The sequence below is a fragment of the Panicum hallii genome, chromosome 1 (genome assembly GCF_002211085.1).
Source record: "Panicum hallii strain FIL2 chromosome 1, PHallii_v3.1, whole genome shotgun sequence".
NCBI classification, from domain to species: Eukaryota; Viridiplantae; Streptophyta; class Magnoliopsida; order Poales; family Poaceae; genus Panicum; species Panicum hallii.
This window is the reverse complement of record NC_038042.1, coordinates 50790332-50802533: the sequence shown is the minus strand read 5'-3', so window position 1 is coordinate 50802533 and position 12202 is coordinate 50790332. Positions and strand designations below refer to the sequence as shown.

The window sequence follows — 12202 nt, the reverse complement described above, 5'->3', positions numbered from 1 at the left end:
CGAGGACTGCAATAGTTGAGGAGTGCGTGCACCTGCTTCTTCTTCTGCTGCTTTCTTCTTCTCTGGTCTTTCTTGTGTTCTTGTGCTGTTGTGCAATAAAGCACATGGAGGATGCAGCATGCAATTTGGTGTTGTAATTAGTTAGCACTTAACAAAAGTAGAGGAGATCATGGAAACACGAGATGTACTAATGCCATTTCGATGTAAGACTTAGTAGAAAGGTTGTGAAGTCATACCCATTCCAAATTTCTCTCGAGAGTTTTGAGGCTTTGAGCAGACTGCATTGTTCTTCTTCTTGGGGTGGTGGTGGATGTGGTGATTTTTGAGGGGCCTTGGTGTCCCTCTCATGGTCTCGTGTGTTGTGATCAGAGAAGCAAAGGGACATGGTGAGCCTGGTCAGGCTTAAGTTCTGGCGAGTTGTCTCATCTCACCAGCTACTATGAATGACCAGCTCTTTGTTCTGTCTTTCGCAGTCCCAGTGCCCACCCACAGCGCTAGTGTGGGGAAATTGGAAGCCTGCACACTGTCATTGAGATAGTGACACTGTAACGTCTGAAATTACTCGTTCCTTCTAGAACGGTGGAATTTCATTGGAGAAAACGTACTTATTCATGAAGAAATTTCTCCTTTTCTGGACAACCCTTGAAATTTCCAATTTTGAGGAACTGTATTGATACATACAACAATATATAGCTGTTTTTACTAATGACATATATTTTGAAACAATTAAAGAAGTCAAATCAACTGAATTTCATGTTGCACAAGCATGAACGTGTTCGAGGGCTGAAGGCCTCAAGCACACGAATTATTGCTGTGCTCTGGTGAAACATCAAAAGATCTTGCTGCTCTTCTTAGCGAGATTGCTTCCATCCACCGCAGTCATCAGGGAGACCCCTCTGGCGCGTATCCTATATAAAGAACAACAGTTAGCTTACTGAAAAGCTGCAGCGTTTTCTGTTTGCAGCCCAATACTAGCGTGTCAAGGCAAAGTAAGGATTTAAACCATGGTATTCTGCAACCAGGTTTCATGTGAGCAACTGACGAGTAAAAGAGCATCTCTAATGTTTACTCATGTTAGATGAACGTTGAACAAAGCTACAAGACTGAAAATTCATGTTCAGGTGATTCCAAGGTTGCACATCCAATGAAAACATTTCAGGCAAATGGTCCAGTAGCTTCAATACTGCTAACTGCATATCAGCACAGATGTATAATTGGTAGGACTTGACACCACTGCATCGTAGGGTTCTCAGGCTACAATCCTCAATTATGGAGTGTGCCTAAAAACTAGGAACTCATCACAATTTATTTCGACCGAACAATGGGAGCCTTGGATGTTATAAAAGAAATCCTTGCCCTGGACTGGGTATGAACCTCGGTAGTTTGCAGGTTATGCAAAAGACCACAGATAAGGAAATTTGGACAGCAGAAAAATATCAAACAGGCTGGTACATAGTTCATATTTTCACCATAATGTGAAAGCGATCGACGGGCTGAAATGCTATGAATTATGAAACATTATAATTTAATGTAGCAAACTGCCAAAATTCATGGCCTAATTAAGGTAACTATGAACACTTGTATCTGCCTAATTCTGTGCTGCATAGCTTTTTACAAAACAAAATTGAATCCTTGAATGGGCATATATAAAGAGGAAAACTGAAGTAAATTAAATTTATCATACAAAATAGTATTGAAGGATTCATTCTTAATAGTACTTACATATAACTGTTACTTTGATAACTTTCCCAACCAAATAATTAGAAACTATGGTAAAATCATAAATATTTGAGGTCGTGTTAACTTTTAAGTGGGCAGTCAAAAGCGAGGGCATACCCGAAAAGGTGTTCGAGTTAAAAGTTAGATTCGGGTATTTTAATATTCAATTAAATATATACATAGAGGCAGGTTTTCAGAAACTACCTCGGGAGCGAATGTGAGACCAACTTTGATTTCCCCACAGTACTTTTCACCTTTCACAACATTATAGATCGTTGGTGGAATGCTCCTTTCCGAATACACTGCTTCCAGCGGAATCCTGCAGAAACCAATTCGATTGGGCTCTTCAAAATTTGAATCACCTACGACACTACAATTTGCTAATCAACATTAACACAATGGCAGAACAAAGAGTAGTAACTTCAGGAAATATGCTCTGCAAAGCTTATGACGAATTTAATACCAATATTACCAATTGTTGATTTCTTCCAAAAAAGAAAGTAGAATTGCAGACATGATTTACAATAGGAATTCCACTGCGATATTTACTTACGTTGCTTCACCTACAAAGTCATCTGCTGTGCCTGTATCACTATCCATAAGCTTGATTAACAAGTCTGCAGTTTGGTCGGACACAGTGAAGACAAAGTTTTCATTCCACTCAGGGTTAGTTCCCTTTCCTGTATGCATGATCATGTTATAGTTGCTAGTGTTAGTATCAGACAGTACCTTAGAGAAGTTATATATGTACTCGAGACAATAGCATGGTTGTTTAGTCTTTAGAGAATCATAATAGAAATTTGAGCCCCCTAACTTTTTTCTATGCAGAATAACTATGAATATTTTTTGCATTAGTTAACCAAGATACAAACGTTCAACACAGTAGAAAGCTTTTCTTACCCATACAATTGCCTTCATCCAACTTACGAGCACTATTTTATCACCATCCTAGTATTGTTTTAGCTAAATAAGTTATGAATTATTTCTTTTTTAAGGGAATGTCATTAAATTCCTGAAACTTTGTGATACTGTCATTTGACTTGCATCATACTACAACTTTTACATGATGTCTATTATTGTTCAAGGAGATTACATTACAGCACAGCCTGCATTCTAATATTCCACAAAACAGAATTTGCACAAGATAATGCAATGTTTTAGTGTACTTCTGAATTTTGATCATCAAATTGCACCATTAGGTCTCATTAGGACACAATAATATGAGAACATGGAAATGTTCAGAAAATGCATAAGCACAATGAGGAAAGAAAGTAATCTAACTATGACAAGGAAAAAGTACACATAGATGAGGATATGCACCAGATGCGATACTGCTCCTCTGCTCCTGTGATCGGCACTTGAGAATCGCATACGGATCCATGTTGCCTGTGGGATCAATTTGCCATTAAAAAACTCATCACAGAATAGCCTACCAGCATTCGAGAAAAAAAAATGAGAAAAGATAAACAAGAGCCGCAGCTGATTTGAGAACTTTTGATTGTAAAGATAATCTCTCATGTCCTATCTGTGGCCTTTTGCTACTGATGCTCACAAAAAAAGAATCACAAACCCTAAAACGTGAAATCTACTAATATTTGCTAAAAATCCACAATCTCCCAGGACTTTCTAGGCCAACACGTGTGCCAAGAACCCATAAAATCATTGGGCCCTTTGCAATGGCAGGAAAAAGAAATTATTCCTTAAAAATAACCCATAAAATCATTTCCCCCTAAAACAGCCACCGAAGGCCGGATAGGTACTCAAGTAATGTTGAATTAATCAACAAATCTAGGTTAGCAACGCAATTAATAGGGCTAAATAAAGATTAGCTGAACGATGATTGCTAACCCAAATGCTTCGGTCCCCCATGGACCACAACATTAAGCTTGAATGAAGAACAGGAAAAGGGACTGATCCTGAAGATTTAGCCGGTGCGTACAGAGGTAATCGGTGTTCTCGAGGCCCTTGGCCCCGACGAGCAGCACCTCCAGCGTCCCGTGCACCATGGTCCTCCTCCTCCTCGCTCTTCCTCACAAGCCCCTGTACCTTGCCTGTGGCGTCGAACGAACGGAGACGCAGACAGGTGGATCCGAATCTCTGGCTGCCCTTTATACGCGCCTGGCTGCCTGCCTCGCATGGAGGCAGAGGCGGAGGCGGCATGGCACGGACGGCCATTAGCTTCGCCCGCCACCGCCAGTTACGCGCGTCAGGGGTTGAAGCCGAAGCACCACCTGGCCGCCGGTCGAGGCCGGCAGCTGGCTGAATGGCTGGGCTGGGCTGGGATAGCTGGGCTCATTTTGCACGTTGGTGGGCTCTCAATTCACCTCGGACTCGAAACGCCACCGGCCCACCACAACTTACGTGAGATTTTGTGCGAATTCTGATGGTGATGGACTGATGGGCGACTCACGCCGTCCCGCGTCCACATCGGCAGCACGCGGCGGCGCCACACGTCCCCCGCCGCGGGGCCCCCGGCCGATCTGTACTTATCTGTCCACCCATCTCACTCCTCCACTCCAACTCCCTCCCAACAACCTTCCCTTCCACACCGATTCCCCTCGTCTCATCTCCTCCCTCCTCGGCTCCTCCAACCCGCTCACTCCCGTTCCCATCCGCCGCGATGGCCTCCCGCCTCGCCGTCGCCGTCTCCGTCTCCGTCTCCGCCGCCGCGCCCGCCTCGTCGCCTTCCCCGGTCACCGCCGCCTCCCCGCCCCGCGTCGCCCTCCGCAGCGGCCTCCCGCCGACGTGCCGCGCGCTCCGCGCCCGCCCGCGCTCCCGCGGCGCGGCCGTCGTGTGCCAGGCCCAGGGCGGCCAGGACACCGCCATCCAAGGTAAATTGATGCTCGCGTAGGTTACTCCCCTGCCACTAGGCTTTGATTCCATGTGTCGATCTGAAATGAAATGGCGCTGGGCCGCTGATCTGGATTCTGGAACTGCCCTGTGATGCGGGTAAACTGTTAAGGCTGTTGGGTTAGTGATCTGTCGTGTGGTTGGGAGTTTTTTAAACGTAATTAGGGTTTTCGCAATTTTTGTTGCTTGGAAATTGGAACTGATTTCTAGACGAGTAGGAGGTAGGAACAGCAGGCCAGCAGGGTAACAATGAGATGGTGAAGCAAGCAGCCGTGAATGAGCGATGGCTTGTTCGAGTATCTGTATTCCTGCATGCATGTATGTTATGTTTATACAACCAAGCTGCATCACCTACCGTTTTGTGCAGCGCAGACCTATGTCTTTGTGCACCAATGCATGTATCTGGCTATGTGCGCATATCGAACATAAGTACATAACAGGAGATGTATATAAGGGCATCATGTGTACCAATTCTGTAATGCATGTATGTGGGTATGCACTCTAGGTTTCCTCTGCATGTACGCAAAGGCGTGAAAGCTATTTTCAAGTTAGAACCTGTAAATACCTACCAATGTGGCATCACTCTGTCGTGTTCTGAAGAAAGCTATAAATTGAACATCACAATTTATGGCTGCTGGTTTATGCCGACTTTTGGCAGCACGCGCCTAAAATACGGGAACATGCCATTTTTAAAGTTGACCAAATACAGGAAAACATGGCATACAATTAGATAAGAGGGCTCTATTTATGCTTTCACATAAGTGTGTTTGTTGAGACATGGTATTATTCTTATTCTGAAGCTAATTTTATTTAGCCATTAACTCCGATGGTAATTGTTGCACACTGGTACTGGACCCTACTTGAATTTTGTGAGATGTAGCAATAAAAATATTGCCTGATACAGGACACAATGAATTTGCTTTAGCAAGACCTATTCTCAAAATCTCTGGAAAAATGCTTATGGATCGCATCTTGAGCTAGAAAGCTATGTGTTCTGAATCAGTGCCAGCATATAAATTATCACGTTCTTTCTCTATTACAGATGATCTTATTGAGCATTAAAGATGGTTCCTTATCTGTTCCGTATAGCCACTGCTTAAAGTTTCCTTACGCATTCAAATGGACCTTTAGTAGTCTGTTAACACCTTTCGAATTCAAATTTCTGATCTTAAATCTAGTGTTTGCGGTCATTAGGTCTGTTCATGTAATTCTATGCTAGGCTTGTGCAAATCTTTAGAGTTCTGGTAAAAATCCTAATGCTAAGCATGAAAGGTAGATCCTTAAATTTAAAGAAGTAAAAGAACCTCCACCTGCATAAACTTTAACCATTCATTCATTTAGTTCAAGGCACGGAGGTAAATTTCTCTTGACTGCTTGTAGAATAGTTGTGCGTCAACTTTGATGTGGAATTTGTTGGCCCTATTAGCAGCATCGAGTAGTTTCTGTTTTGTCCTATGTCATGGTGTTTGATGTTCCTTATATACTCCAAACCTCCTTCCTTTTCAGTTCCTGATGTGAGCAAATCTACATGGCAATCGCTTGTGGTGGAGAGCGAGCTCCCTGTCCTCGTCGAGTTCTGGGCTTCATGGTGCGGACCGTGCAAAATGATAGACCCCATCGTCGGCAAGCTCTCAAAGGAGTACGAAGGGAAGCTGAAATGCTACAAGCTGAACACAGACGAGAACCCTGACATTGCGACCCAGTTTGGCATCCGGAGCATCCCCACAATGATGATATTCAAGAACGGCGAGAAGAAGGATGCGGTAATTGGGGCTGTGCCCGAGAGCACCCTGATCACCTGCATCGAGAAGTATGTTGATGGGAGGTGAAATCTCAATCTGAGCCGCTTAGCCTTGGACTACAACTACAATATGTAGATGGATGGGTATGGGTATACCGTTGTCACTGAACTGCTGCTGGAGTAGCTGTATGTAGATAATAATGTGAGATAACATGGAATAAATGCGATTCAAGGATGAGAAGTCCTCTGGATGGAAGGAAGCGCAAAGGCTCCATGTTTCATTCATTGGGTTGTAACTGTATGCAGATCTGCTAAATCGTACAGTAGCCACCTAATCCTAATGGTTCTTATCTTAAATTCTCGTCATGATTGTTTCAGACCAAGTTAATGGGTCTGGAGCTGGGCCTGGATGCTATTGCCGGTGACGTTTTCGTGGGCTTTGCAGGGATTCATGGCTTGTTTGTGTTTGGCCGAGTGGTAAATGGGCACTGGAACTTAATTCAATGAGCAATGGTTTTTTTTTCTTTGGCTAATAACCATCGAATGATGCCCCCCGCCTCGAAATCACCCATAAGCCAGCGTAATGAGCCGAAGTAAGTGTGGCTGAACAAGTTCTTCAGACTTGTACTACAGTTGAGGGCCCTAGGGACTTGGAGGAGGACAGCTCAAACTTCACTGGAGACTGAAACTGCAATGGTCTGGGTCAAAGCACAGCTTGCAGTGGAGTCCAAGTCCCACGATACTGGTTCCTCCTGCTGCACATGGGAAGCTGCAGCCAGGATCGGAAATAAACATGACCGGATGCACCTTTATTCAGACATGAGAACAGCGACTGCAGTTGAGAACACACAAGTCGATGTGGGCTACGCGCTCACGTCAGTTCGGCACGAAGCCAACGAAACCAACATTCCCGCTGGACCGGCCCAGACAACCCTTGGTGCCCTGCCACCCAACTCGATCTAGACGCTAGGCACCTACGGCGGCAGAGCTACCGGTGTTTATCCCAGTGTTCAGGGGCCCCTTGCAACTATCGTGGCCTTTCTGCCGGAGTCGGTGCGATCGGATGAAGCACACTGGCTGCCGGTTTGCAGTCTGCGTGTGCCGACGTCCGTTCACGCGAGAGCCGAGAGGTCGACGACGGGATCAGCGACCGGGTGGGGAGGTTTCAGTTTCGCTCAATCGCTCCCGGCACCGGTTCTGATTGGAGAATGGTGGGCCGGCCCGCTAATTCAAGCTGCTTGGAAGCAGGGGTTTTTCTTTTCCTTTTTTGGGTTGCTTCTGCGGTTGGGAACTCGTCATCGGTGTGATCTCGGCGCAACTCCGAAAGACGCTAGCGGAGCAGTGCAGGCAAAAGAGGCGGTGATCTAGCCGACGAGCTGCAACTGAAAAATGCGGCGGCGAACGCCTACGAGCTGCGCGGCCGTTGCCGCCGGGAGCTCGGCCTGACGCGGCCGCGCGTGCGCCGAACTGGCTGATCCTGCAGCACGGCCGGATCCGCGGCCATTGGCCAGCCGATCCGTGGACAGAGTGGCGTGCCTGAGCTGATTGATGCCCATTGCCCAGGCTCGCACGCCAAGGCAAAAGCCCGCGGACGCACGCTACCGCCTCTCAGGATCACTCGAGGGTAGATTTTCCGTCGCCGGACGATCACATCACAATTCACAAGCCGATAAACTACCCGGGTTTTCTAACGGTTTCTTTCCGGATAAGAGCAAGTTTTTCACCTAAAAAAAAGTTGAAGGTTAAAGAAAAATCCGCAGCCAATGACCCAACCAATTGGTGCTCCCGAGTTCCAACAAGGGAAGCCGTCCGCGTCCGCTTCCGACCTCGGCCCCTGCAGCACCGCCGCTCCGCCTGCGTTCCGTTCCGTCTCCTCTTCTTTATTCCGCAGCCTCCCCGCCTTTTTATCTCCTGCCTGCACCCACCGCGGCTGACGTCGACGCGCATCCACCGCCGCCCTCCTCATCTCCTCCTCCTTGGAATTGGCAAGTCCCTTGCAACCACAAAAGCTGTTAGCGCCGGTGCCAGTATCTTTCCTCTGCATCTAGACCACCATTCTGCTGTTCCTGCGCCAGCCAACTCCTCAACCTGCAGACGGATAGGGAGCCCGGACGTCACCTGCACTCTGCTGCCACAGGTCAGCCGATGATTCCTGCAACGTCAATTCTTATTGGTTCGGTGGTTCATGGTGATGCGATGATCCGAGTGTTTTTCACTTTCTTGCTAGGAATAAGTTCTGCTTGCTATTGTTGTGTTTGTGCTCATGGTAATTTGGATCGGTGCTGTTGCTTCGCATTCTAAGGGGAGTTTGTGGGGTCGTTCCCATGGGGATCGATGTAGCATCGCTGCTCTTGAATTGCTCCCGTTTCAACATGATTTCCTCTCTCAACGCACCGTTTAGCCAGCATGTAGTTTCCGAATGAATCGCCATGGATCTGGCTACTGGGTCTGTTCTTCACTTGCTGTGGTTATACATGTTCCTTTTTCTTTTACTTTCTTGGTGCAGTTGTTGACGGGATGCATGCACAAATCTTTTCTTTGTGGACGTCAAATGTTGCTGTTTTATTTCTTTATGTTTGTGGCAAGGAAACCAAACGTTTCTTGACAGCTACCTTTCGGTAAACTGCAAGTCATAACTTCTTAAGATCATCCTAGTTTCCTGATACGAGGTTCCTGATGCGATCCTGGTTTTCCCTGTTTGTGAATCTGCATCCCATTTGAGACAGGTGCGTTCTATTGCGTGCGATTTTACATTTTGTCAATTGTTCTACCATTAATTTTGATACGAAATGTAATTGACCGCACAATATTAGAGTAGAAGAAACTTCAGGATGTTGCTTCAATCTTACACAACAATAATCGGATCGGCCAAAATGTTGAGTGCACCTAATGAAAAGCTGAAAGGCTAACGGCGCCTTGTTTGCGGGCAAGGTGTGTTAGTGCTATGCTTGGCTTCTCATTTTTTTTTGAAAGTAGTGCTATGGTTAACTAGATCCAAAACATTGATACGAGTGTAGGTTACGATTTCTATACATCGGTTTTGGAGAACCATCTGACCTTGGTATTGACTGACAGTGTAAACCATCAAACTTGGACTGAATCCGTCTGTGCTTGGCTTGTTGAACCCTATAGAAACGCTGCTCGCTTCGAGCTACTGATTGGATCAGAATAGAAATAGAGAGTGCGCGATGATGATAAGACAGAACCAAATCTACATGTAAACACTTAACTTTATCAGTAGCATATGATGCTGCCTCTTAGGTGTGGAGCCTGCATAATTTAAGAAAAGTTCCTCCAAGTTGCTGCCCAAATCGAGCAATGTTTCCCGATCCTATCGCACTTCTCTCTGTGTTTGTGTCAAGCCCATATGGTCTGCGAGTATGGAGCCTGTACGATTCAAGGAAAAAAAATCCTTGAGATAGTCGTTGAGAAACTTATTCCTTGTTTCCCGATCTTATCTCAAGGTGTAACCAACCATTATCTTTGCTTTCTGTTATTGTCTTCTCTGATCAGTAGATATGATTAAAAACAAGTCATTTGCGGTGCTCATCTCCGTTGAACATCCGGTGTTATATACTCGAGTTAATTCATAATTATTTCGGTGTCTATCAGTAGCTGAGTAGCCTACCCTGTCGTTGCCTGTCAATTGCTCCTACAGGCAGGCTATAGCAATAATTGATTGACTAGGATCAGACTGAGGATTACGGTACAGATGCACGCACGGCTATATTCTCCTCCTCCCTCCCTCCCCTCCTACCAGTTGTTGTGTGGTCATCTCTGCTCCACTGATCTTTTCTTGCTCGCTCCTTGACGGAGAACAGGAGTTAATCCTGTCATTGTCCAGTAACCTGCATAGTTGTCCGAAATCAAGCCCGGCAGGCATGCAGCCTGATCCGATTGAGCAGCAGAAACTTTGAATGCCTGGCACCTTCATCTCAAGGCGAGGCAATCATGGACGCTGGGTGACAGCTACTACAGTCTACAGTCTTGACCTGCGTGGAGCCTGATCGTTCCCACCAAGGACATGTCTGTATCAGGCCAACCGTGGTTGCCGGATAAGGAAGGGTAACATCAGACGGCAACATCTTTCAAAAAAATAAAACATCAGACGACAAGAAGGCGCGGTGAAAAAAGAAGATCTTTTGCGGATACAGCAAGGGTGATTGCGGTTAACGCACGTCTTCTTTGTCAGGTTACCATCGGGCATCGGACATTTTTGGGCGCGAGCAGTAGCTGCCGTTGGCGTTGCTGTTTGCTTGTCTGGAGCGTGTACCTTGAATTCGTGATTAGGACCCTCTGGATTTCGGATAGGCTGTGCTGACTGCTGAGCAGCATCTGACTGATCCTGAGAGTTTCTGGACCCATCAATCCCTCCCGTCGCTACTCTCCTCTTGGGGATTCGATGGTCCTTCCTTTCGGTGACACTCTGACACCCCCACACGCACGTACATCTAATCTCGCACATGACCCTGTACGGCGAGGCCGCAGATGTGAAGTTACGTGGCCCGCTTTATCCTTCTTTGTTTCGCTGCGGCCTCACCAGTCGCCTCGCACAGTCCGACCGTATGTCCTGATTGGTGCGATGCGGCATTCAAGTCGGCGCCCTGTGATGTGCGTCGTTTTCCTTTCCTCTCATTCGTCACCACTCGCCGGTGATGGCATGACCGTCTGGTTTGTTTTGCAGTGCTACAAAAGAGGAAGACAGCAAAGCCGGAGCGCCAGAGACCCACCAGCCTTGTGCTTGCGGAAAGCGCATGAAGTAGGACATGGATCAGGCGCGCACGGCCGGCGCCGGCGATGAACCGGCGAAGAGGATCGTTGGCGGCGGGGACGCGCCGGCCGCGGGGGCGGCGGCGGCTGCAGGTGGCTGCTTCGACTGCAACATCTGCCTCGAGTGCGCCGCGGAGCCGGTGGTCACGCTCTGCGGCCACCTCTACTGCTGGCCCTGCATCTACGAGTGGCTGCGCCCCCACCCCGACGCGGGCACCGGGAGCTCGGCGAGGCGGCGGTGCCCCGTGTGCAAGGCCGCCGTGTCCCCCGACGCGCTCGTGCCGCTCTACGGCCGCGGCAGGAGCTCCCGCGCCAAGAAGCCGCCGCGCGGCCCGGCTAGCAGCATCCCGCGCCGGCCGGCCCTGCGGCAGAGCGTTCAAGACAGCGGCAACGGCGGCGGCAACCACCACCACCGGAACGTGGAAACCGACGCGCCGGCCTGGGCACCACCGCAGGCGCGGCGCCATGCCGACGCCGCGCAGTACGATGCCCTCCTCCCACCGCCGTTTGGGGATCGCGGGATGATGCACTCGACGGCCGGAGGGGTGCTCGGGGGCATGGCGGTGGCCGTGCTGGCGTGGTTGCTCCGTGGGCAGCCGCAGCCGCCGGGCATGTACTACTCGAGCCCGTACCACCTGATGAACCCCAGGCAGAGACGGCGGCACATGGAGGTCGAAAGATCTCTGCATCACATATGGTTCTTCCTCTTCGTGTTCGTGCTGCTCTGCTTGCTCCTGTTCTGACCTCTGAAGCGCACACAACAAAGCTGCCATGCGCCATGTGCAGAAACAAGAGAGCCGAGTGGCTGACGTGCTCTGTACATAGTAGATGTGAATGTAACGGAACTGTGGTGATTGCATGATAGAGTTCAAGATGAAAATTGAAAACCAACAATGACCACAGCTTTTGATCCTAGAAAGAACACGGACAGGTTTTTTTTTTAAGGGAACAGCAAGAGACTCGCCGTAATTTTTATTAGAAGAAGAAGCTTAAGGAAATACAAACAACTTCAAATCCTCACGCGACTGAAGCCAGTCCAGGCTTAAGACGACTACTAGAGAACAAAAAAAAAAGGGGTGCGGAGGAAAATCAACAAGAAAAAAAAAGCTCCAGCAGCAACTA

At 47.9% G+C, this 12202-nt stretch overlaps 3 protein-coding genes across 10 annotated transcripts; 2 read left to right on the top strand and 1 right to left on the bottom strand.

The window, feature by feature from the left end:
• Positions 1-648: 648 nt before the first annotated feature.
• LOC112876211 (elicitor-responsive protein 3-like) lies at positions 649-3939 on the bottom strand. The gene is made up of 5 exons (XM_025940270.1): positions 3659-3939; positions 3040-3105; positions 2273-2399; positions 1924-2038; positions 649-908 (listed from the first exon to the last, which is right to left on the bottom strand). Exons 1-5 carry the CDS (start codon positions 3723-3725, stop codon positions 852-854), a joined length of 432 nt encoding a protein of 143 aa, XP_025796055.1. The 5' UTR covers positions 3726-3939; the 3' UTR covers positions 649-851.
• A 299-nt stretch (positions 3940-4238) lies between these two features.
• Positions 4239-6663, top strand: LOC112876787 (thioredoxin M1, chloroplastic). The gene is made up of 2 exons (XM_025940969.1): positions 4239-4550; positions 6076-6663. The coding sequence occupies exons 1-2, from the start codon at positions 4340-4342 to the stop codon at positions 6396-6398; spliced, it is 534 nt and encodes a 177-aa protein (XP_025796754.1). The 5' UTR covers positions 4239-4339; the 3' UTR covers positions 6399-6663.
• Positions 6664-8104: 1441 nt separating this feature from the next.
• Positions 8105-12029, top strand: LOC112896391 (E3 ubiquitin-protein ligase RMA2-like). 8 transcript variants are annotated; one of them, XM_025964899.1, is made up of 3 exons: positions 8105-8447; positions 8980-9036; positions 10995-12029. In XM_025964899.1, the coding sequence occupies exon 3, from the start codon at positions 11077-11079 to the stop codon at positions 11821-11823; it is 747 nt and encodes a 248-aa protein (XP_025820684.1). In that variant the 5' UTR covers positions 8105-8447; positions 8980-9036; positions 10995-11076; the 3' UTR covers positions 11824-12029. The 8 variants fall into 8 exon arrangements, with proteins under 8 accessions (XP_025820684.1, XP_025820448.1, XP_025820606.1 ...); XM_025964663.1 differs by having other exon boundaries at positions 8966-9036; XM_025964821.1 differs by lacking the exon at positions 8980-9036 and adding an exon at positions 10132-10921 and having other exon boundaries at positions 8106-8447.
• The last annotated feature ends 173 nt before the right edge of the window (positions 12030-12202 follow it).